A 26,180-nucleotide genomic window follows, 5' to 3' on the forward strand; every position below is an offset into this window, starting at 1 on the left:
CTCCAGTCTCCACAGCTGGTCCCAATAAACGCGGTCAGGTGCGGGAGATGCCTCCGCCTGTCACACGCGCCCTCTACCGGCCACACAGCGCGCTGATCACAGCCGCTGCTCTGGAGCTGCCGGACCACCACTCAATCCACGCGTAATTCCGGAATCAGGACTCACTCACACATTCCTCCTCCAAGTGTGGAGCAAGCCGGCAAGGAGCAGCCGTGTTCGGCGACAGAGTCCCCTCACATCCCGCCAGCAAGCACAGGGACGGAGGAGAGGGAGAAGACACTTTAGATTGAACACGCCTCAAAAGTGTAGGATTCAAGTTACGTTAAAAGACAGAAGAGTTGCCAGTTAACCCCGCGGCTGGGGGTTAACGCTACCACGGCTGTGTCGACATGGATAAAGTTATCAATTGCTTGTTTGCTGCAATAACCCTGCTGTTGTCCGCGCAAGGGGAAGTTTTTAAAGGTAAGGAGAATTACCTGGAAATGTTTGCACGTACTGCGCAGTCCGGATTTATGTCGAAAACGAGAGCCGAAATTGAGGGGAAAAGGACTTAAACTCAGTTTTTCTACTAGTTCGTCTAATATTTTACTCAAAATGTTAAGTTTACAACTGATATTTTGCATTTCAGATCGCTTTTCCTAATGTTTGTGGTCACAATTCGCTTTAACAAATGTATGTGGCGTAAATTCGAGCATATGTCAGCGTGCAAGTAACTTAAGTTATATGGAGGTGGCAATAAGTCAGCTTATAACATTAGTTCCACTCACATTTGCCACATTTAGCCTCTGCTTCATTGTCACTCATGCAATGTTGGTCACCTTTTGTGCCGCCGTGCGCAACCAGCAGGTGCGTTCCTCCACGGGATCAACCCCGCCGCTTGTCACGGCTGACATGGGCACATGTTTAAATTAGTGCATTTGTTTCTGTTGTCTAACTTTATCTTGATAAGTTGCTTTCTAATGTGATTAACCTCAAGGGTCAGCTGGTCCGCTCTTGGTTGCATACGGCGAGGCGATAAGCCACACTGCGATGTCCTCATTGTTTTCTCCGTGAACTGCCAGTGAACTTAATTTGTAATGTCCCTGCCTTTGACCATAGTGACATATGTTAGTCACTTCAACGTGAAGTTCCCTACCTTAAATGCTCAATTTGAATTATAGTTAATTTGGTTGGTTAGGTGCTGAAAGAGTTATACTTTTATGCATAATGCCATATCCCTCTACTGTTATACGACATTTCTTCCTCTCTTTATTGTGTTTCTCTTTTATAACTGCCTTGCATTGCAGTCCATGCATATAGTTCATATTTTGTTTGCGGTCCCCATAGAAAAAGCTATTTTAATTAAATTAACTTGTATTCAAGTACACTTTTAATTGAACTGACCTTGCACTGAGAACAGCTTTTGTAATTCTCTGAAAAGTGTTTGCTTTGTAACATTTCTTTGGAGTTTCACTGCAAATGTGATTTTGTTCTTTCACTGAATGACTGATTGTTGCTTCACACACAAACACTGCACTCCTACTCTGAATGAATGATATTCATACAAGGGCACCTTCATTTGGAATAAGTCTATTCAAAGCTTTGTGGAGAAAGAAAAGTTCATTAGCAGCAGATAGGGATTTGACTAAATTAGTGAAATTATAGAGCAGACTTTCACAGTCATTGTAATGGCCATATGGCTCAAGGGGACTAGACATTCTAATGTAGCCCCTAAAGGGACATTTATTCTGTCTTTACAATGGCATTATCTATGTGGAAAAAGGCACATTAGCCTGTATTCATGCCAATCAATAAAGACAATGAATGCCCAGTCTGAGGGTGATCCATCCTGCCAATACAATCAGAGTGCCATTAAAAAGTTGTTGCAAAAATATGGCCTCCCTATGAATGAGTTTGATTTAAAATCCTGCTTAGCCCCGGGGGAAGCAGAGTGTGAGGTGAAGTTGTTGTGGGAAGTGTGGCTAGCTGGATGCTGTGGGATTCAACAGACAACCGATGCATTTTGCAGAGAGCCTGTTGGGGGCAGCATGGCACACATATAATATGATACCCAGATGATGAAGGAGGACCGAGAGTCAGACGCATAGATCACAATGTCGATGCATTTTGCAAACTTTGTGTCAAAATGTCCGTTTGATCATCACTCTGATTTAACAAAACAACTTAACTGCTAAATAAATCACATTTGTGTTTTATTTATGCACCCCCACTTTCTTATCACTGCTTTGCACTGGCATATTTAGAGACTTACAGATTATATATTAAAAGGTTTCATTATGAATAAACTGTTTTAATCAAGCAGAATGCAAAGGGGTCAATATTAGTGAGAACTCTTACCCTGCAGCTCAAAGTATTCCCAGTCTATTCTAGTTTGAGGTTCATCAATCTTGCCCGCTGGCAGCCTCAGGACTGGGAGATTTATTGGAGTGGGCTGCACTGTAGGGCTCCCAGCGGTGCCCAAACCATCGATAAATGCGCTCCTAATTGCATGAGTGTGTGTGTAAATATGTAAACCAGGAGGAAAATCAATTGCACGTGTGTTGCTCTCTCTGGCTAGGTGACGGATTAGCCACACAAGGATGGGAGAGACGCGGGCGACATTTGAGCCTGTGCGTGTGGCTCGGGACATTTGTTATGGAAAGTATGTGATAACAGCTCATGTGATAATTAGATCACCGAGGTAACCAGAGTAGCCGTGCCTTGTGACTGTGCAGCCTCAATTGGATCACAGAGAAACAGTCCTTTGGTGGTCTTTTAATTTACGCATAAAAAACTCCATAATCGGTATCACGCTGTATCAGTTTCATCTAGTCTCCTTCTTGTGAACTTGTTTATGCACCTGCTTATGTTTATACCCCCCCCACCCCCCGTGTTGCATCCACAATGCCCACTGGATGCTCCAGGTTCAGAGAGAAAGCAAACAACACTATAAATCACGTGTTGTATGGCCAGTGCTTCTATTTTATACATTATGAGGAACCGCTTCTTCTTTTTTTTTTTTCTTCCAAGAAGGTCTGGCCTTTGATATCTCTACTCTGTCTTTTCCCCGAGCACATTAAATTCCAGGGAGCTGTGCGCTTTATGTTTACCACCTTTTCCAGCAGCCATAAAACCTGCCTTGTTTTCTGATAGGGGCGAGTCGTGTGTAGAGAATAATGCCCATGCTTGGAGTGTAGTGCTGTAGTTTGTCATTGCAGAGTGACTGCTGCTGATGGCGTGCTGGTTGACCGATCCTGATTGCCATCCAGGCGGTGACTAAGGAGTAAAACAACACATTGGCGGCTGGGGAAGATAAACAGCACTTCATTTGAAGTCTGGCAACAATTTAGATAAAGTTTTTCACTTATGAAATGTTTCTTTTCTTCCCCTAGCTAACTCGGATAGAGACTTTTCCGAAAGGTGTCCTGAAGGGTGGCAGTTTTCTTTGTTTGAGCCAGTGGAGAATGAAATTAAATATGCATGTCTTTTTTTCTCTTTTTCTCGATGTCTTCAACCAATGTTGAGGGAGAGAAAAAAACCGCTCCGTGGTGATTGATGATAGTACAAAGCAGAAAGTGAGGTGTCTACATTCTTCTCTAACTTTGCTTTTCAGACACTTTTATTATGATGATAATGAAGGCGGTGGAAACGCATGGATTTACTGAAGCTGTTCAAACACTGCGGGTACATGTGCTTTCCGAGAAAAGGGTCTGCTGAGTGCTGTCTTTAGACTGATCATAGCTGGTAGACACGTGGGGTGTGTCACTCTAAGAACATAACTTTAAGAACGTGCAAATACTAAGTGCTGCTGTATTGACCCGAGTATTTGTTTGAAGTGCAAGACTGACAGTGTATTATCCATTTTCATGAGTAGAGAAGTCTATCGTAATACTATGAGTGAAAAATAAAATCTCTGCTTTCTAACATGTGACCTTTCGATTTCTGTGTATCTCAGTTTTATACCCAATAACAAACATTGCACTTAAAGGGAAATTCCACCCTAAACACCCAATCAAATACATAGTGTTGCCATAAATTGTTATTTTTATGACATTAAAATATTTCCAGAACATCCTACTTTCAATATCTGCTATCAAGCATCTGCTGCTAATGTCAGAAACTATTGTCCTTTTTCTAAATGAAAGATCAAGAACTGAGAAATGAATGCTATACAAGGAGAATATCTAATGTTTTGATATCCCCATTAGACTTATTATATCAGAATAACAAAACATGTTGCATTGTGCGCGAAGGGCACGCAGCTTGACGCTTATACAGCTTTGTTTCGATGGGAAAAGTCAGCATCTGTTCTCTGGAAGTTGCCACGAGGCATTCTTGGTTGGAAATCAGCAACTGAAGAAGCAGTTAAGGGAGGTTGAGGAAGTCGACACGCCAGAACAAGTCAACAATATCTCATCACAGAATAACTACCGAGAAAATGTTCACAGATTGATGATGCATAGCAGTGCAAGAGAAAGCAAGGGTTTACTTTTCAATTTGTGGACGCAGAAGGTAATATCACTAGAGCTCAGGAGAACTCTCCTATAGAAACTTAATTAAAAGAGTTTGTGACACAACTCTACTCACATAAGCCACATTAGTTAATGGTCGTTTCCATCAAGGATCTGAGTGACATGTAATATCTCGTGCTCCTTTTCCTCTGACTGGAATGTAATAAAAGTGGTATTATAGCTTGGCTTAAGGTACCAATGGAAAGTGCAGTCTATTTGCACAGTGACACATGATTTGTTGTCTCTCCACTGAAGCACATGGATTTGAAATGACTGAGGTCTTCCTGACTCTCAGCTTTAATCCGGAGGTGTTTTAAGACTCGAGCAGATGAACAGTGCTTAGCTTATTAAGGTGTAGCCCTTTCACTCTGTAGAACCCAATTGAAGGGCACAGCAGGCGAGTGGATGGTTAACTAGTTAGCTTATAAGTTGCAGCACATAATGTAAATGTATTTTGAAATAAGACTGTACCTGTTAGATGTTGATGTGGCCTTTACTCTTTAAGACCACTAACATGTGGTCTACTCATTACACGCGAGCAGGGTTGGGTTGTAATGGAATACATGTTACGGCGTTATGTAATCAGAATACAAAAATCAAGTAACTGTATTCAGCTCGCGTTATATTTGAAAAACGAGTAATCTGATTACAGTTACTTTCGTAAACCTGAAGTGAATACATTTTGGATTACTTATTGGAATTATTGGTGGAAAGATTTCCTCACAACATTTAATATTCACTACTAAAGGTACAGCCGAATCATCACAGCGCACAAACACTTTTACCGCCGCAGATGGACCAAAAAAGGGAGCGTTAAAAAAAAAAAGGGGGGGGCGGGTCCGCTCAGTGAAACGATAACAACGAAACATGGAGGAACAACAGTCTGCGTTTAAGTCGTGTGTAGAGGTGTGTGTGGTTAAAAAACACATCAGCCTGCGGTCGCTCTTTAGCCTTATGATTCTGAAGGTAAACACAGCGAAGGCGGTGCGTGAAAGGCACTGCGCGCTCGTCTTCTCAGAGGCTGAGTTAACCCTCCCGCTGCCTCCTGGCGCTGCAGAGATTTCATGAAGTGAAGGAGGTGTTCCTTCTATAAAACAGCTGTGGGCAGCAAATACTGTGAGAGTCACGGACATGAATACATAGATCAAGGCAGACTGGTGCACACACTCTCCTCTCCTGTTTTGCCAATCCGGTGGTTAAACAAATATAGCTCTCCACCCCTGGCTGAAATGTCCTTAAAATGAAGTCTGAGTTCGACATTTTAATTAATGTCCTGCCAACACAGGACAGAAGGCGACACGCCCGTTCTAAGCCGTGTCCCTCACTCCTCACATCCCAAGCTGCATCCCCAAAAAGTTTATTATGTTGTTGGATCGTTTCAGATGTGATGTTTCAGTTGTGCTCTTGATACGCCATTAAAACAGTAAAAACACGTTCAGTTTCCTTTTTTGTGTCTCCTGTTCACCAAAACATACCCATCTCAGCCATCTGTGATGGAAAAAGAAAGTAATCTAAAAGTAATCTGATTACGTTTTTTAAGACACGTAACTGTATTCAGATTACTTTCAGAGCCATGTATTCAGTAATCAGTAACGGATTACATTTACAAAGTAACCCTCCCAACCCTGCACGTGAGCTACAACCAGGGGCGGACTGGGACTACAAATCAGCCCGGGACTCTCGACCGGCCCACTTCGGTACCGCCCGCCCACCTCGGTACCGCGAGTAAATACCGCTAGTAAATTGTCAACGGGGGGGTGCTAGTGCCTTATCCGACCGGCCCACTTCAGTACCGGCCCATCGGGATTCGTCCCGATGGCCAGTCCGCCACTGGCTACAACGCATGTTTATTAAGCTGTCAATCAAACACACACCCCTTCAGCTGGTTAAAGGGAGCATTTCTGATCTTTTATAAATGCTTTTTCTTTGTTTTTAAAATAATAAAACCCATATGTTGTGTTGGACTGCAAACAGGATGACTTATCTGCCTCAGTGAGGCCTTTTTGAGCTCCTCACCTTTCTCTGCATCACATTGCCTGTGTTTTGTTTTCTGTCGATTGACATTTTATATTTTGATGTCAATCCTTTCCAAGCTCTGACCACAAGGCATCAGCTGACACTTTAAGAGAAACACATGATCATTTGGACAGTCAGCTGACTGATCTGGCCAGTCATGACCTTCCTCTGTTGACCATAACAAGCTCTTTGGGAGCTTCCTCTGTGTGTTTAAGACCATTGTCCTGCTGCACTGTCCGAAGATTAGGGGGGCTTTGAGTGTTTGATTAAAGTTCAATTAAGGCCTTAAAGCTTAAATTAAATCTGAAAGCACTTTGAGATAAAACAAAGACTCTGAAGTCAAAGTGCTGGAGCCAACACAACAACACACATGTGACAGTCCCAATTTACTCTCACTCTGCACTGTAAGTATGGAAATTGGTTAAGTGCTGGCATATCGGGCACTTTAAAGCAAAAAGAAAGTGAGTCAAAGTCTACCAATATGGTTCATCTTCATATCCCTGGAGTGCCACTCCACATTCAATCATTAGCTGTTGATTACCAAGTGATTTTATTTACATTCTTGAGAGGCGGTAATAGTTTGAAGTTTGCTCTCGAGGCCGCTGCTGATGTGGCTTTTATCCGGGAGCTCTGCAACGGAATGGTAATTGGCCCTGAGATGTGACTGTGTGAAGGATGCTGGACAAACAGAGATGCTCTAATTATACACAGCTCCTTCTTCAAATGAAGAGGATACAAGCTAATGAATCGCACACAGGCCAGCGCAGGGGGCTGCCTAATGAAGAGAGCGAGAGACAGAGAGGGGAGTGTTTGCAAGAGAGAGGGTGTGTGTGTGTGTGTGTGTGTGTGTGTGTGTGTGTGTGTGTGTGTGTGTGTGTGTGTGTGTGTGTGTGTGTGTGTGTGTGTGTACAGCATGCCTGAACAATTCTGTGATCTCATCAGCATGTCTGAGGAAAATAATAAAACTTGTGTGGAAAAACAACTTACTATGCAGCGCATCATGTTTACCGGAGTCTGCATTCGTTGTAGGTGGCTCGGAGTCCAGGCACGCAGGAACATCTCACTAATTAATGCTCCAAGGGTCGCAATTGTTATTAATGGGGAGGGGGAGGGGAACGGGGGAGGAGCAGGAAAGGCAGTTTAAATCGGGACATTACTGTGCATCTGCTCAATGTATCGTAAGGCCTCATCTCTGCGTACCAGTATCGATGTCAGCTCACTTTTATTAACATTTTGAAAGCATTTTTTTTTTTTGAAATGTGTCCAATGACTGGCAGTCGCACCAATGGTTTAACACTAAAGACTAGATCGACCCCGACCCCGCCACATTCCTCCTTTATCTTCAAAACCCCGCTGTCCAATCAGTTTCTATTCACCGCCGCCACCTTTAACCGTTGTTAAATGTGGACTGAAATTGATTCTGATGGGGCACACTTTGATATTTGGCGCGGGTGAGCTTATGTAGCCTTGACCTCGAGCGTGAAGCTTTAATTTCAAGTCTGTCAAATAAAGCTGCCGCCACGGCTTTCGACGCCGCAGACACCTCGCTGAGAAGGTGCAAAGTTACTCGTGTCATTTCATGAATAACTCAAGTTGCCTCCTTCACGGGACAAGTGCACTCGCTAACTCGGAGGAGACTCTGTGGTGCCAGGAAGCTGTCTGTCGGCTGCAGCTCTCACACAACTGGTGGCAGTGTAGGTGGTTGCAGTGAGAGGAGGAAGAGGAGGAGGAGGAAGAAAGGAGAGGGGGGAGCTGCTACTGCTGTTTCACCTTGTCTCCTGTTATTTATTAGGCTTATGTCAAGGCTTAGGCAGTAGGCAGGTGTACATCCCCTCCTCCTCTTCCTCCCCCTCCTCCTCTCCCATTCCGGGCCTTATGAGTATAACCAGGGGCAAAATTCTCCATTACTGTCAGTCTGAATCTGTTGCCGTCACATTAGCGCACGTCATGCAGTCATTAATGCATTAGGCCCTTGTTTGAGTGCTGGTTATTTGCATTGGCTTTTACACCCGTCTATTTGCCCTTGTGCTAAAAAGCTGCCTTGGCTGAACTTATTGACCATTTAACTGTTCAATAATGAAGCGTTCCCCGGGGATGAATTAGCTCTCAGTGGTCGTGTTGAATAACGGTTATTAGGACGTGAAAAAATTAACTATCATGTACACTTTCATGGCCTTTAGAGAGGGACATATTGCACAACTTTAATTACCTTCTCTCTATCTTTTGAATGCAGCTGTATCCTCTCGCATAGGATCTCCCCGCTAACAGTCGAGTACACCATTATCCACCCTTGTCCTCCACTTCTCCCTCCCATAGCAGAACGCACCTGATTATACTCCTATCGGTCACACTCGGGCGCCTATTTGCAGGCTGTTATCTGTTTGCGGTGGAGACTCCTCGGGGAAGCGCACAGACGATAAGAGGCTGTTCTGTAAACAGCCCTCTGACCTCCTCAGGCTGGGCTTGGCGCATTTTCAAATGGGTCTCTTTTGTGTTGGCCCCGAAGCTCAAACCTCTGCGTGACTGATTCCCCAGGGAAAGGTTTAATGGCATTACTGTACGCTCCGCACGGCACAGGGTGGTCACTTCGGAGCCAGAGGGGGGGTGTCAGTGTAGCAGAAAAGATGAACTGTTGGTAAATGAGGATGATGATGTGACTAGCCTCTTTATGCCCTGGAACTGGAAGCAGCTTGTGGGAATGGAATTATCTGATGGTTTTCCTTGAATGTCAATCACAATTTGTAACCGTGTGGCTTATCGCAACATAAATTCTCACTTCACTTGTGCTTGTCCTTGCGACAGTCCCTTAACTCACTGAAATCTGACGAGACAAGTGCATTAATGGCTCTTCTGGGGACATCTTGGCTAACTGCTCGACAATCAAAGACAATCAGTCCATCCCTCAGTTTTTTTAACACGGTCCTTGTTCAATTTGCCAGCGTTTCCGAGCCAACAATGCATCCCAAATCTGTAGCCATGGGCTGTACCGCAGCGATGTGTTGCACTAAATCACTTTGGTGTTAAACACTGCTTCATCCAACACGACTATTGAGACGCACAGCTGCAGGGCCCTTGTTAAAGAAAGAGCAAACACAAACAATAAGCGGAAAAGATGATGCTGGGCTTGGAGCTTGACTCCCACCCTGTAATCAGACTTTGTCGCGCTTAAGAAATTATAGGGCGCAGGAGTCATTAGAAGTGTGGGTGCATTGTGAACGGAAACACAAGTTCAAAACACATGTTTTTGGAATAATGCACATCTGAATAAACAAACCGGTGCAAATCTGACAAGTTGATTGTAATGGTGGTTCGCTACCCGGGAGGATGCTTTCTGTTCAATGTGATGTCTTAGACTTATTGGTATCAGGGCAAAGGAGTAATTAATGGAGGACGCCTCTAGCATCAGTTGGTTTTTCTGGATTGTTATCATCAGTTCCACAGCCACTGTATCATGACAAGTAGCACTCTAAATAAGCGAGTTGCAACACAATTAACTTTTTTTGAAATATCTCATGGAAGCTATTACAGTGAAGTCTTAATTTGTTTGCTTTTTTTTTTACTTTAAAAGGAGTTCATCCAATTGTCTCTCTGCACTACAGCCTCAAGAACTACAAGTCTCTGAACACAATGTGAATAATTTTCAAGAGAGCGGATATCTTTTTTTTCCACTGCTGAAGCAATGGTTGTCCTCAAATGCAAACACATATTTTCCCTGTTCTACTATTCTTTGAGCAATTCCCAAGGCTAACTGAGAAATTCCCTTTTGCCGTCCCTATAGATCTCTAAATGGAGCATTATTCATAATCCTCAGCTGAAGGGCGGCAGTATAGACATTTATAACAAGGAGACGGGGGACAAGATTCACATTAAAAGCATATTTTATCGTTTACAGTTTTCAACACATTTGTTTAACCAAATCTAGTCTTTTTTCCATTTTGCCATGGTGTTGGCTACTGTGCTCCAAAATGTGTTATTGTACTACAAACTTCGTAGATAGTTAGACTATAGCGTATAGCAGTCGTCGTGATGCTAGCTAGTATAAAACACAAGGAGACAGAGCTGTTTTGTCCTGAAGTGTAGAATTCCCTGGGAAAACTTCCACCGGGTGTGATAACTGGCCAGGCTCTTCTATAGAATGTGAGGTCTTGAAGTTTTCGTGTAACAATTTCTCATTCTTTGCAACAAGTCAACCTCTTAAGAGCAATTTAAAAAAAATCAATATCTCTCACATTTCTCATTTAGTCAGTTAGGTGTATATTACAATTTACAAGTCATTTAACAAATTGCTTGGGTTGCCTTGGAGTGCCAGATCTTATATTCCACCTCATGTCCATGTCAGCCTGATGACTTAAATTAAATAATTTATTAAATAAAATAATCTCCTCGAGTCGAGAACGGCACCGTACCGAAGGCATTTTTCTTCAACTTTACTAAACTACAGATGGACATTTATGGACAGGATGTTGCTGCAAAAAAGTAAATTTTAGGCAAACTTTTCTGGAATATGAACGAGAGCAGAATTAAGTGTTAATATCTGTGCATTTTTTTTGATACTCCCATGCCTGCCTTGGACATGTCAGTTTTGGCTCCACAGCCTTTTTGAGTTGCTAGGATGTTGCAGCAGCATCAAACAGTGCAGATCAGGATTGTCGAGGCAGAGGCACACGGCCCGGCTTCAGAGGATGAATAATTCAGTCACATGAGCCCAGACTTCTCGCAGTGAGACTAATATTCAGCAGCACCTGTGGGTCTGAAAATCGCTCCCCTTCAACCCACCAGGTGACTTTCCCTGGGGGAACCCTCACCCCTGCATCACCCCTGCTGTGCTTTCTCCAAACTGTCAGAGTAGCAGTGCAGTGGCTGCGATGCTGCGCTGAGATGACAGAAAGTACTGAGGAAACCGCTCGGTGTACAGTATGCTGCTGTGGGACTGGACTCAGAGATACGGACTGTGAACATAATTAGGGCTGGGCATTGAATGTCAACGTTTTTTTTTGGTACCAACAGAGATTTGGTCATGACACCAAGCTTCAAAAACAATCAGGCACACATCAATCTTATACTCTTGGATTTAATCAACATTTTGCCAGATGAGAAAACACTCGAGTCCATTTACTAGGTGTCATTTCATATCATCGTCTTCATGCTATGATCACCAGAGTGTTCCCAGTTGTTATTTACTCTTAGTTGTTCAAATTTAAAACTGTTCATGTGCACTACTCGTCTGCATCTTAAAAAACTGAGGTCCTTGCATTGATAGCGGAGAACAGTTTCTTAATGGACTTTGCTTGATAAGCTGTTTTTTCGAAGGTCAATAATGATCTGTAAACATTTAGCAGATGATACAATTTTGACCAAGGCAAGTTTATTTATAGCACCTTTTAACTCAAGGCAATTCAAAGTGCTTTACAAAAAACGAAAGACATTAAGAAAATGGGATTTGAAATCAGTCATTTAAAAAAAAAAAAAAAAAAACATTAAAAGAAAAAATACATGGATAAAAGTTACAGTGCACAAAGTTAACGTAAGACTGTTGGTGTACATTAGAGTGGTATTTGTACCATACGTTTAGTATCATTTGGCCCCGTTATAGAACATCTTCCAATGATACACCAACGAAAACATGCACATTTCCAGGTTAAAATATCTTTTTATCTGTTGGGTTTGGTGGTCATGTTTTATTTCATTGTTTCATGGCTACCACGACTTGAGTTTGAGATCAACACGCTGAATTTTCTCGCATTTCTTCCCCCTGCTCTCTATTATTCTAGATTTCATCATTCAGCTTTCATTTCTATAATGATCTGAACAAAAGACGCTCAAGCCTTGACAGATCATCAGCGGCCAAGCATGCGTGGGCGTAGGCGTCTATCCATATTAACACATAGACTGTGTTTATAGTGCATGTGTCCGACAGTCCACAAGTGTGCAGCCGGATGTGTGTGTGGTAGCTGGTGTTGGCATCTCGTGCTGTGTGTGTGTGTGCTATGGTTTCCTCCTTGGTCCCTGTGTGTCAGGTAGCAGCCCCGGCTCAGGCTTATTATCAGGGTTGTGACAGAAGGCAGCAGCAGCAGCAGCAGCAGCGATGCCTTAATGAAACCTGGGCCCTGGCTAATTGGTGACACCGTAGCGTGAGGGAATGAGGGAGGCAGGAACTAGACGGGCAAGGCGTAAGGAGAGGACAGCGGGTCCGGGGCCTTACACCATTAAATTAAGTCTGTCATGCTCATTTGCAGAACACACGGAAGGAAGGAACACCTACACTCTTATCAAAAACCTGCAAATGTGAAACTCCCCGCTGGTTGAGCAAAGACAGCCGCCGTTACCACATGTTCTCCTCAACAGAGTTTTCCCTTTCAATCTTCTCCACTTTCATTATACCTTTGAAAATGTCCATCTTTTTTTCTCACTCTCAAAGAACTAGGCTTGGCAGTGATGAACCTTGGCGGATTGTGTTCTTGGTAGTGTCCTTTTTCATCATGTTTTTTCTCTACATGTGTTTCGATAAAAGAGGTCTTACAGTGAGAGTATTTTTATAGGAGATAATTTAAATTAATAAGTTCAATTATGCGACCTTACTAAATGTAATACACTTAGGATTGTTCTGCTCCAACCTTGTATGTTGGCTGGACACATTAGAGTGGATATCACAATATGTGTTAGCATTACATTGGCGAGTAATTGCTTCTCATGGCCACCCATGCCACTTAAGCCTACATTTGAAAAAATATAATAATACAATCCTGTTTTTTTTATATTACAGATGGGGGAAAAAAGCAGTTTTTTCTAGTATTGTACAGCCTTGATAACATATTATTTATTGCCTTTTTTTAAATCAATATTCGTCTGACATTACATTTGAAAAAACCACATTATTAAAAGAAGTAATACAGAGTATATTGTGTAATATTGATTATCTAGAGAAAAAGGAAAGCCGCAGACATTTCACACAAATATCTCAAAACCTGGATAAATATCTGCACCGGGGGGGGGCGTTAATGTGTTCAGTTTGTCATTTGGATTAGCCAACCTTTACCGCGTGTTGGATGGCGCGGCCTCAGGTGGTCCCGCCCTGGCTATCTGACGCCGCCTCAGAGAGCCAGTTTGGCTTCCTTATGTCAACCAGAGCTTAAGGGCTGCTTCCGGGTGTCAGAGCTGACCTTTCTCTGTTGGTAGGAGGGGACCCGTACAGCCAGCCTCTATCTGTCATGCCCCCAGCTGTGCTTACGCCCCGGAAAGGACCACAGGGGGCTACTCAAATGTTATGTTTGAGTAATAGCAAACGAGGTACAGTAAGAGTTGTGTTGCGCAGCCGCTCTCATGCTCACATTGATGGGCCTTACTCGCCCCATTTATTTTCTAGCAGCAATCATTATCTGTCAGTGAAATTCTGAATTATACAAGCCATTTAAAAGTTCATTATGAAAAACCACTTTAACATATAGCCAGCGTTTCCATTAAGTTAAAGAACTGTGTAAGGGAGCGATTGCTTCGCAGCTTAAGGAAGATTAATCCAGAGACTAAAAGGTGTTCCAATCCCCGGCTATCCTCCATCTCCACTGCTTCACATCAGAGGCGATAAGCTCACCCGTCCCACAAGAGCGCGATGAAAGAGCCGGGTGCTTTGACCATGTTGTTTTAGACCCCCACATGTAATGTCCTGATCAAACATCCTCTGTGCTCATGGGCTGACAAACACCAACACAAATCAGATTTCCTTCTACTTCACTTCTCTCCTTCCGCGACAGATCTAGCCCAAGTCTGCGATCCGGCTGTCCTCGACGACATGGGGAGATCAAAGCGGGCGAAAAAATACATAAAAGATTATGTATGAGTTGTAATTGGCGCCTTACTCGGCAGCGACAACAGAAAAATCTGTGATTTGGGCTGGAAGATGAAACGAAGGTGGAGTGAGATTAATAATAACCAGCTTTAGTGTCACATTTTTAATTGAAGAAATCCCCAGAGATTGTCGAGCTTTTCCAGGAGCACCTGACTTAAAAAAGAGAGAGAAAGATTCGGATTAGTTTTATTAATTTCTGTTAATGCATTCATGCACATTCATTTTCTCTGAGATAATTACATGTTTTACTTTGATGGTTCCTAATTTAAAATGCCCAAGTGTACTGCTGCAGCCCCAGCTGTGCATATGTCTCGAACATACTCTCCTTAACGGCAAAAATATAGAACGAATTAGATTATTTACCCTCCAAATTCTATTCAATATCATGTGTGGTTGTCATTTCACATCAAGGTACGCCACTGTGACTTAGAGTGACTGATGCAAGATTATTGCTCTGGGCGAAAATGGATTTTGCCAGACTCTGGTACAGTGGGTGCCATATTTATTGCATGTGTAGAATTATTTCGGAAGATGTGTCAATTGGCAAAGCTGAAAGAAATCTTTTTTAATGCGTCTGTGCTACAGCATGTCATTAGAGGCAATTTCCCCTCCACAAAGAGGGTCAGCAGAGTGGGTCACATTGTTTTGTGGGTTCATTGGACTATTATCTAGAGTCGTGGAAGACGACCGTTTTTGAAATTGCATTCTAATCGTTATAAGTAGCACGGCGAGGTGGAAGTTCATCGCGCACACTTGTAAAAGGGTACTATTTTCAGAAATTAAATGGGACGCCCTCGGATGTGCGCACCTTATCTCATACTAATACACTCGCTCACGCTGTGGAGCGGTGACAGTGGCGAGGCACAGAGGCTTATCCTCCTGTGGGAGGAGTTGACATTTACTCTGAAAATTCACCTTTGGTTTCTGCCTCTGGATTTATGATATCACTCTTATCTCGATTCCATCACCATTTTTCATTACTGTTGTACTCTAGCAGTGTGTGACTTGCTGTCATGGCTTGTAAGATTTGCCCTCCGAGAGTTAAAGATGGAGTTGTCTGAATAGTTTGGTCGTGCATCGCTGATGTTTTTAAAAAGAGCGCTATATGTTATCATAGGAAAGATAGGCATTGACATTTTCCATGTGTGCACCGAGGCCTGTTTTAAGGCCCTCTGCGAGGATGTTGGACTGAATGCCAGACAATCTGCCGGCTGCAGAGCTGGAGCATTCAGACCCTGCGCTTAATTAATGTTTCGCCCGAGTTGCTCCAATTCTGCCAATCCCCTTATTCCAGGAGGGATATTATCCTTTGGCCGTTAATACGTTTTTAAACATCTTTTCCATGTACTTGGGAATATGTAGAGATTTGCTTAACATATTTAATATTTCTACACTATTGCTCTCATAGGAGGAAGTCAACAGAAGCTGTCTTGCATGAATCGTGTCCTTCCTCATTTGTGTGTCGAGACATAATTCTCCTTGGATACAAAATGTCTCGAATCACATGTTGTAGCAACTTGTTACAACAGATTGAGAAGAGTCTCGCAGCACAGAGCCAATCAGCTGACTGAGCCCTTTTGTTGTCTAATTTTTTGAAATGAATGTGATGTAAAATGACTCATTTGTGTTCAGAGACGGCTGTATTCCACCTCAGTGGGCCTGCATGACGTTAATGCCCCCTAATATCTGGCAGCCCACACTCTGATACTCGGTATAATGAGGAAAACACTTGAAATACAGATAATTCCTCCAAACATGCATGCTCTATTAGACAGATCACATTTTGTTGTTGCGAGGTCTGGAACAAACGAGTGCATTTTGGTGCCAACAAAACAAGGACAAATTGACTGGAGATCTCTTAAATGATACCGGGCGTGGCTAACGGGCTGCAATAATCCCATGTTTGTGTCCTCGGTGCATACTGCCTCCTCTGAGGGAGAGAGAGGTATAATATACAAGGTTTTACAGACTCCTATCCTGCCAGTCGTGGTTAACCTCCAAAATCATTTGGTAAGATGGTGATGGTTTGTAATTTGAAGGATCTGTCACTTGAAAGACAAGGAGGTACAGTTTAACATTTTTAACAACTGCCATTTTGGATGATTTGGAGATGAGGATTTGGACAGCCCATTTGGTGATTTTTGGTGGAGTGAATATAAAATATAAAAAACCCAACTTTGCTTACAGCACATGACAACCCCATATTTGAGATTTGTATATGGAGGGAACTTGTTTAGTCCAAAATCAGTTTGAAACATGTACTTTAGTTTCTAAATTTGGTGAAAAGGTAAAACTTTTTAACAACCTAAAGGTATTGTTTTACCCGCCGTCTATATTTTAAAGATCAAGAAACGGGTTGCATCTACAGAAATAAGCACGACAATCTAACTTTTCAACCCTTGAATGATGCCAGCTTTAAAGTATTTGAACCAGACAATCACCACGTAAATCCTTGTTTTGAAGCGTCTAGTCCTGGCTGAGTTATCAACATGGTAGAGAAAATCCAGCTGTAGCCCCGGCGTGTTTGCGGCATGTTCTCCTCACCCTAATGTTGCCTGAGGTCATGGCGTGGGCCTCCGGAGGCTGGGTATCTCCGGCACACGGACAGATCTGCGGAGACAGCGAACACTTGGGAAGACGGAAACCTCAGCCAGGCGCCTGCTGCCATTTAACAGTCTCTTCCTGCTCTGATCTGACATTTCTGTTTCACCATGCATTGCCCGGCTCATCGCCCGCGCTCTGCTGCTGTCGCCGTAAACTTGTGTACACAAAGAAACGTGGGGATCTAGATGTGATGGCGGGGTAGGAAAGCTTAAAAGGTCACCATTATGCATGTGTTTAATACATCAACATGTGTCCCCTCTGTGTAAAGAGATTCTTAAAGTTTCATGAAAAAAGACCCCCTCTCTTTTTGTCCTGATCCATTTCTATAAAAACCTGCCTGAAAATTAGCTGATTAGATTTTGCCACTTTATGATGTCATAACGATGTGTTGGCTTGTGTAACCATTAGCCAATCACCAACCAAGGTACCCCCCCCCCCTTATCACCTGAATGTCCTCCTAGAGCACCATGGTGTTCTTTGTAACCAAATGTCTCTCAGAGGGGCGTGGGGAGGGGCTCCTCATTTTCATCTAAAGTAACAGACAGAGAATCAGCACTTTGGAAACAGGGCTGAAACAGAGGGGATTATGGGATGTTTGGTATTTTGAGCTATTGTTGAAAAACAGTATAATAAGGGACCTTTTAAACAGAACCTGTAGCCTCACAGTACATATGCCTTTGAGTTGCCCTTCTTCTGCAGTCAGCCAGACTTTGCAGAAAGTGCGATGCAGCAAGGGGGGGGGGGCGGTGGTGCGGCTGATGAGCTCCCCGGGGCCCGGCCAGGTGCTTCTGGTGGAGTCACGGGGGCCGGGCGGATCTGGGTACCACGGGAGGGAGGATTGACATGATAACATAGCCTGGCGACTCAGAGCGCCACCCTGCAGCACGACCACACAGCTTAATCCTTTCTCTCCACCAGGGCATCGCCCGAACACTCGTTCCCCTCCTCGCTCAATCCTCCGACAAAACAAGGGGGTTTTGTCAGCCACGAGGGCTGGAGCATCTCTCTCACTCCCTGCCAACGGAAGCGCTATTCCTGCCTGCCAATGCCCCAGGAAAAAAAAAAATAATACCCAATATGCATATTATTCTAATACTAGCCGTCAGTGCCTTGGAATTACTCGGCATGATAGCATAATGAATGCGGTGCCTTGTAGGTTTCTACATAAAGCTGTTTTTGCCACATGAATAATTCATGCTAGCCCAGAGGCAATGAATCAACCAGCCAAGAACTAAGAAAATTAGCCACCAATTAGTGTTTATTTATGGCGATAGTGTGCTTATTTTCTCAGTCTCGGAGCCAACAAATATATATGTAAAGTTTTGGGGACCCCTCTGACCTTGGGAATACAAAATGAGCAGAAGGGAGTGGAGGGGAAAGAGGGCTTGACTGTTGGATGAATCAGATGACCCCCATGTCTCTGCTGCCCCCCCCCCCCCCCCCTCAGCCGGGGTTATCGGACTCTGTGACTGCGGCCTCCGGACATACAGTATCAGTCAGCTTCTCAAAGCAGATGATTTTAATCTCACGAAACATGATGTGTAAGGAACTTTGTTGACTGCAGGGATGTGATGTGAGGGTTTAATGTTGCTACATGTGAATTAAACCTCTGTCTCCTTGGAGCGTGCAGCCCCCACCTCCACCATCATCTCCTCGTGCAGCCCCCACCTCCCCCCCCCCCCTGGCTGTTCCTATCCCAGCGCTCTGGCAGCCAGCCCAGATACATTGGTAGTCGTTAGTTGTCACTGGAACGATGTGACACGTCGCTCTGATTCGCGGGGACTGTTGTTGGAAGTGATTGCTTCTGCCAAGGAGAAGCCCTCTCCGCGGATAAATGGACGCTGAACAGCATGTGAACAGCGAGATAAAAATGGCAGGGAGGAAATAAACTAGTCTAGCCTGAATTTTCAACACCAGAATCTGTTGCGCTGGTAAGCTTTGCAGAGGTGTTGTCAGAGAGATACATCTTAGTGTGTTTTATGACCGTTTTTCCCATTTTTATTTGTCGTTTTTAAGTTGGGAAAAAAATAGATTGTTGAGTGATTCACTCTCGAATCTGAGGACAGTTAAACACTTTAAAAAACAATTCTCAAGGTCAATGAGTGTCGAAAATATCTCCAGCCAATTCCATGAAAGACAAACACACAGTGAAGGATGGGTTTTAGAAGAATCAGACAAGCTGTCGACAGGAGGATAAAGAAAAAAAAACCCTGCCAGATATTCATGAGGATAACGCTCAAGCGTCGGCCCTCTCCTTTTCTTCCTTTGTAACGCTTTGATTGTGAGGGAAATATGCTGCTGTGGATGTCTCGTCCAAAGCGCTTTCCAACGAGCTCCAAATGTGGAGTTTTCAGAGCTGCAATGAGTCAGACATTGTGTTGGCCACAAGATAAGGGAGGCCAGGTGGCAGAAACCGTCTCGGCTTCACCTGACTTGTGGGATAAGGGCTGTTCATGACAGGCCATGCACTTTGGTTTTACACGAATAGAATGAAAAGCGCTGTGACTCATTTAAAGACTCATAAGCACAATGTAGGCTTTAAGTTTTGAAAGAAATTGAATTTTTTTTCTTCATAAAAACTTCAACTGAATTTGAAGTTGTTGAACATGTATTATTAATGTCGTTGGAAATATTGAGGCTACTGGCCTTTCATTCTTCCTTTGCACCGAATGTGGTATATCGGTATGCTCTACAATACTGTGTATGGTTTATACTATAATATGCCTTACTTTATTTCTTTGATACAGCCCCACACCATCTAACGTAAAGCATTCCATTTTTTATTGAAGTGCCGAGTATTGATATTGTGGTGTATAGTGTAAACATGTCCGATATTAAAAAAAGCAACACACATTGACCTTGTCTAAATCCAGGAGATATGTAATGTTCTGGGTTTTAGCAAGGTTACGGTTTTAGTTCTACTTTTTTGTTTGGGAGAGAAATTCCCTCTGTAGGGAACCTTGGGATTGTAGCCTTTGCAGACCGTTTACATGCACACAAATCTAAATAACACACTACAGGAAAGGGGAACCACTTAAAAGCATAATAGAGCCTTAAAATCCTATCGCTAAGGAGACCGAGTTTCAGGTTATCAAGGTTTGTGCAAACGACTCAAATAAAACCCTCGAGGGCTCTGTGGCCCGGAGCCGGATGACTCTGTGCATGTTCTCATAACCACTCAGTCACAGCAGCGTCACCACGACAAATTGCTGTGGATTTCCTAAACGTGGTGATTTAAATAACTCTAAATGTTTACTTCTTTTAAAACATTGCTCCAGTTTTAGCTGCTCGCTGTCATATCTGGTGTTTCAGTTGAGCATGTAGAAAACTTGTCGACTTATTTCAACGTCCTTATGTCAGATTCCATGCTATGGAGATGATGTGATGCTGTTATGAGTCATGAATTACTGTGCTATCATGTCTTATCCTGAAACTGCAGGGAGGACAGCTCTTGTCAAAAGCCATTGTGGTTTGTTCCATCAGACTGATGTCTAAGTGCCTGCGTTGTGTTCTCAGCCAGTAATTAGGCACAGCCCTACAACCCCAATAACACAATTATATCTCGGGCTGCTACTTTCCTCCACACCCACAGCCATAATGAATGAACTATAGGTTAATGAAATGTGTGTGTGAAATGGAAGATGCCTCTTGAAAAGTTTCACACATCTATTTCATTAAGAGCTGAAGCTGGAGGCACAAACCACAAACATGATCCAGTACTACATTTAACGCTTACTTTGCAACTTCTCACCTTAATCATTAGAACATGGAAGCTTGTGGATGTCAAAATGAGGCACAGCTTGTTGATTTTACGCTCGAGATGGACAATACATTTATGCCTGTATCTTTTTGGCAGTGGCGAACCGTGTCCATCACAACTGGACCTTCTGTAGACACACACCCCCCCCTCCCCTCCGCGGTATTATAATGTCCGTCTTTTGACTGAATTGTCGTCTTGAAAAGGGTACTCGCAACAATTCCGCAACAACTTCATCTCCACCTGTTGCACTTGTCATTTCAACGATAAAAACAATAAAACGGCATGAATTGCTTCGTCGCATTCTAGATCCTCTGTCTCGAGCCAGTGAACTAGCGGGCCTTCTAGAACACCCTGGAACCGAGGGGAACTCTGAAAGAACACGCCCATTGGCTACAGATCAATATATGATTGGTTGATCAAACTGTCAGTCCAAATGTACACTCTCATTCAGTGCGACGGCCAGGGCATCCTATCAAGGATGTAGAATACCTTGGTTGAAGGATATTCTACCCAGAGACCCAGAACAGGATCTGATTGGTTGCTTTCTTTTCTAACACAAAACCACTGAAATGCGTAGTGCATGGTCCGAGAAGGACAAACAAATCAACGTAACTAACACTGTAATATTACAGATCAACAACACGGATACGATTCTCATTTATTACATTTTATTTATAATAAATAATTCCATGCATTTATTATAGCGCTTTTCCAGTGCTCAAAGCGCTTTACAGATACACATTACACATATACATATTTTTTATATACATGCAATGGTCACTGTGGACAATACCCACAGGAGCAAGTTCAGGTGAAGTGTCTTGCCCAAGGACACATTTATATAATTAAATCGATATATATATATATATTCTCTGAATACCTTGAAGGCCCTGACGGTTCGCCACTGCTTTTTGGAAATACAGCTGAATGTTCACATTTCTCCTTTATAAGGAGCAAATGCTTTCCCAGGCGCCAGTTATCATCATCTTCAGATTTGTCATGAAGAAGCTGTGGGAAGCGAGCCAACTCTCAATCTGTTGGATAAGTTTGTGTTGGGTGCATTGTTTGTTTGTGCATGCATAGATTTATCCATGCACATGTTAGTTAAAAGTTTCCAATGTTTGTGCTCTGCAGGATCCATGTTTGTATTTGGAATAAGTGCAGTTCTCATAGCTGGAGATGCAAATTCAGACTCTTCCAAAGCCAGCATTTTTTTTTCCCTAGTGGGAGGTTAGCACTACAGATGGTCGTAGTATAACATGTCTTGTCGGTGGTTCACTTAAACATCTGGATGTTGGCGTTATATCCACTGTGAATCCAGCTGACCATATTTCGTGTTATACCACCGTGCACTCTCAGATTCATCCTGCCATATGGAAGAGGGCTGAACAAGGTTAACTAAACAAGCTGTGTTTTGGTCGTCGCGAGTGGGAATTACTTCCTGGTTTTCTTCCAGACTCCAACTAAGGAGTTGGATTAAAAAAATAAAAACGTTCCTCATAGCTATTTATACATAACAATGTGAATCTTTCTGTTCATCCTCTCTTTACTCAAGCCATCTGAGGATTACCATACAGGTACACCCACCACCATCTGTACCTTTTACTGCTTTCTGTGTGACTTGCCACACCTAGAGGAAGGACAACTATTTCCAAGCTGCTTCAAATCAAATAAAGCAAGGGATGGATGGCCAAAGAAAGAGAAACCAACATGAAGTGTGTAAGGCGTTGGGACTTACCCGTTGTGTGTCTCTGATGTATTATATATGGGGAGGCTGTGGCTCAGTGGATACTAGTATGATGGACTTCAAATCAGGGGATAGCAAGTTCGAGTCCCACTGCAGTCAGCATGTCGTTGTGTCCCTGGGCAAGACACTTCACCCAAATTGCTCCTGTGGGGATTCTCCACAGGATTGAATATATGTAAGTCGCTTTGGATAAAAGCGTCTAACAAATGACATGTAATTATCATTACATTTAAGACCCATCGTTAAGCATCTATTTGGGTTTGAAACACAATCCAGTGATCTTTAAAAAAGTTTTTTCCAGAGTCGTGATGATATCCAGTCGTGATGATATCAAATACCATACTTCAATCATGTTTTCTTTGGAACAAGAAAAATAATGAAATCTTGTAAAACTTGTATTTTTTATTGTAAAGCATTATTATATATATTTTTGTAAGTGGATGCATGTTGTATAGTAGTTGTGGTTGAGTGCTGTCAACCAACATTTCCATAGGTTTTATTAGTGTCCAGATCTGGTGACTGACCTTCTTTTGAGTCATAAAACTCAAAACATTTAGTGCTGTTTAGCAAAGTCGTTTTCTCTTAATTTCTCATCTTTATCAATCTGTCAATGTTTCTGTCTCTCGCTCTGTCTCGTATCTACGACATTCACCAATGTAAGAAAAATATGCGTTTTTAAGCTAAGGCCTGCTTTGTGCTACTTAGTATTAGCATTGAAGATGATGCCCTGTGAAGGCGGTCGATTTGTCAGCAATCTTGACACTGGCAGCTTTTGGTGGATTTCCTTCAGTCTTTCCAGCTTTCTCCCGCTCTCTCCCTAATCTCACATTGCCTGGAGGTAACTTTGTGTGTGTTGTGCTTTAGTTCAATGTGTTGATCTGTGCAGCGGTGAAATTCCATCAAAGAGATCTTTTTTCTCCCTCGTCTGGATTAGCGCCACTTGATGTGAACTTCACTGAACCTGACGTTGGAGCGCTTCAGATAAAGAAGCTCATTACGCATACAGTAGAACTTTTCTAGTTGTTATAGAGTGTGCCATAAATTAGTCATTAAAACATTTTAATAGATTCTTTGGTCCAAGTGTCGTTAAATATTTCATCATCTCATCTTTTAACATCTTCTGCCGTTCCGATCTTCTCATGGTCGTATTCATGACAGACACACGCCCTGCAGCGTTTGCATGCTGTCCCTGTTGATGTCCGTAACATTTGAGACCATGTCAGAATAGCCTCAACATGGCAGTGAGTGTCGGGGTGTGAAAGAAGGCTTTGGCAGCTCTCCTTGTTTTGTGATTGATTCGGCTCTTCTGGCCAAACCAATATAGTCCGAAAAGCCTTTGGGGTGGTCAAGCCGAGCAGAGGGCTCAACGTGACATTTGACTGGATGAGACGTTTTCCTGTACTGCCGGAGAATCGGGAGTATCATGACCTCTGTGGGCATTCGCATCATGACACCTTTTAGAAAGACCTAAGGGACCGATCGACAGTTCACTCTGTTTCTAGGAAGCTCCAGGAGCTGTGAGTAAAAAGTTGAGCTCAACAACTTTTAGCCAAACTATTTTAGCACCCTCCTCAGTGTTTGCACCCACTATTTTTGGAAAGTGACAAAGGTGACATTTGCAGCAGAGACAATATAAAGTGACTGGTGACTAACATATTTTTAATTTAGCAATACTTTAATTCAGGGCTGCACTTGCGTTCACTGCATGTATGAAAGCCTGCTACTTAACTATATGCAGAATATCCAGCAGTATGTAATTATGGAAACTGAGTTCTAGTGTATTTATTCACAGCGCCAGAGTGTTCGTGACGTGTTGACCAGGAACTCTTTTCACTGCGCCACATTAATTGAACAATGTAAATGTCACAAAGTTCTTTGAGTCACTCCCACAAAGTATATATTCTGCTTTTACCATTTACAGACGTGTTCAAGTTTCTTTTGTTTCGATCTACCAGAGAAAGCGATGGATAAAAGGCAGATGATTCAAAATGCAGCAGCATGCGCACTGACCAAACCCAGAAGGAGAAAGAATGCATTACGTCTATTTTTAAGTATCTTTGCTGCTGTTACTTTTTTTTTTTAAGTTGAAGTTTCTCATCGGTTTTCAAATGGCTCAGTGAATTAGCATTTGACCGCATGTGATTAAACGCTTTTAGGGAATGCTCAGTATCATCTTTTTTAACTTTTGTAGTCTTCAATGCTGGCCTTTGAAGAGTTTCTATCGCCCAGAAACAGTTTGAGTTATAATAGCCGCACATAGGCATCACACTTGACTCTTAAAAAACGCTAAGTCTCAAGTATCCCTTTAGTGAAACTAATTAGACTTTTTAAGTTAGTAATACTTAATTAATTGGATGTTTTTGTTTTGTTTTAATTTTGTTGTATGTTTTGAATGTGTGAGGACCCCAGGAAGAATAGCCAATGCTCATGCTAGTGCTAATGGGGATCCTAATAAAGACAAAAGACAAATACTAATTATGTTATGGTCGTGGTCATTAGTAGACATGCACAATGATTCAAGTGCACATATTTTTACAGAGGTGTTTTTTGCATATATGTATGACCTTTTGTCTTCTTAGTTAGTGTCTGAGTGGACGGCTTTATAGATGTAGGTGTTTGGTGCTATAAAGATGTCATTATCTAAATAATCTCAATTTGTCATTTTATCAGAACATTTATTTTTTGTTCTATGAGGGAAATATATCCATAACTATTTTCCTCTACTTTTGGTGACATCTTCAAATATCATCTTTTCTCCACCAGCAGCCCAATGCTCAGAGACATGATACAAATGTGGGAAAACGGGAAATCTCCACATTAAATAGTCTGCAACCAACCAGTCATATTTTATCATTTTCTTTTTCTTAAAATCTAATTTAAAGGATTACTTGAGTATGAAAATAGTAAATATTAATATTCATTTAGATAAAGTTATGCTATTATTTTGAAAGATTGGTTGATTTTAGACAAAACTTCATTAATACTCAACATACTGGAGAGGAACAAAAGTCCATATTGATGATTATTTTACGGCTTTTTTCCGACTCTTAATTATTGAACATTTCATATCATTTTTGCTTTAATCTTTACATTTGCTCAACACAGTGGCCCTCTTCTATTATAAATTCCTTCCTATGTCCAGCTATAATGTGCTTCCACTATGACTTTATGGACGTTCTTCACGATGCTAATGGGAAAACCTGCGGTGTAGCGAGGGATCAGAGAGGTGCTGTGCCTCAGAAGTTTGTGTGCTGCGGACTAATCTCTGCGATCATTCACCTGGACGATACAGAAGCTAGATCGTAATATTCTCCTGCAGGGGACACGGCAGAAGGCGGATAAAGATTGGAAGACCAAAGTCTCCCGACGGAGCACCCTGCAGGAGCTTGGATCCATCTAAAACTTTAAAGGTTTCTCCACTCTCTATGATGTGTTTGGTTTTGATAGTACACTTAAATCAGGAAATGGGTCACGAGCAGCCGTACAATAATTGGATTTAAAAATTAATAATATTAATGAGACTGGGAATTCCTTTGTTTCCTTGACTTATTCATACCATGCACTTCACTGTCTGACTTGATAACAAACCAAGTGGAAAGACTAATATGTCTCACGTTACTGTCACTTAATGCATGTACCGGTCACCTCTGTGCAGTATCATATTAAAAGTGGGTTAGACGCATCGAGTCGTAAAGATATTCCTAACTTGATTGAATGAAT

General features: G+C 42.5%; 1 protein-coding gene across 1 annotated transcript in view; it reads left to right on the forward strand.

Moving 5' to 3' along the window:
* Positions 1 to 62: 62 nt before the first annotated feature.
* LOC117461989 (receptor-type tyrosine-protein phosphatase mu-like) overlaps positions 63 to 26,180 on the forward strand; it is a 190,459-nt gene continuing 164,341 nt past the window's right edge. Inside the window, exon 1 of the mRNA XM_071206434.1 lies at positions 63 to 462. Within this exon, the coding sequence (XP_071062535.1) occupies positions 390 to 462 (73 nt within the window). The 5' untranslated portion in view covers positions 63 to 389. The remainder of the gene's footprint in view (positions 463 to 26,180) is intronic.

Source organism: Pseudochaenichthys georgianus, chromosome 17, assembly GCF_902827115.2.
Source record: "Pseudochaenichthys georgianus chromosome 17, fPseGeo1.2, whole genome shotgun sequence".
NCBI classification, from domain to species: Eukaryota; Metazoa; Chordata; class Actinopteri; order Perciformes; family Channichthyidae; genus Pseudochaenichthys; species Pseudochaenichthys georgianus.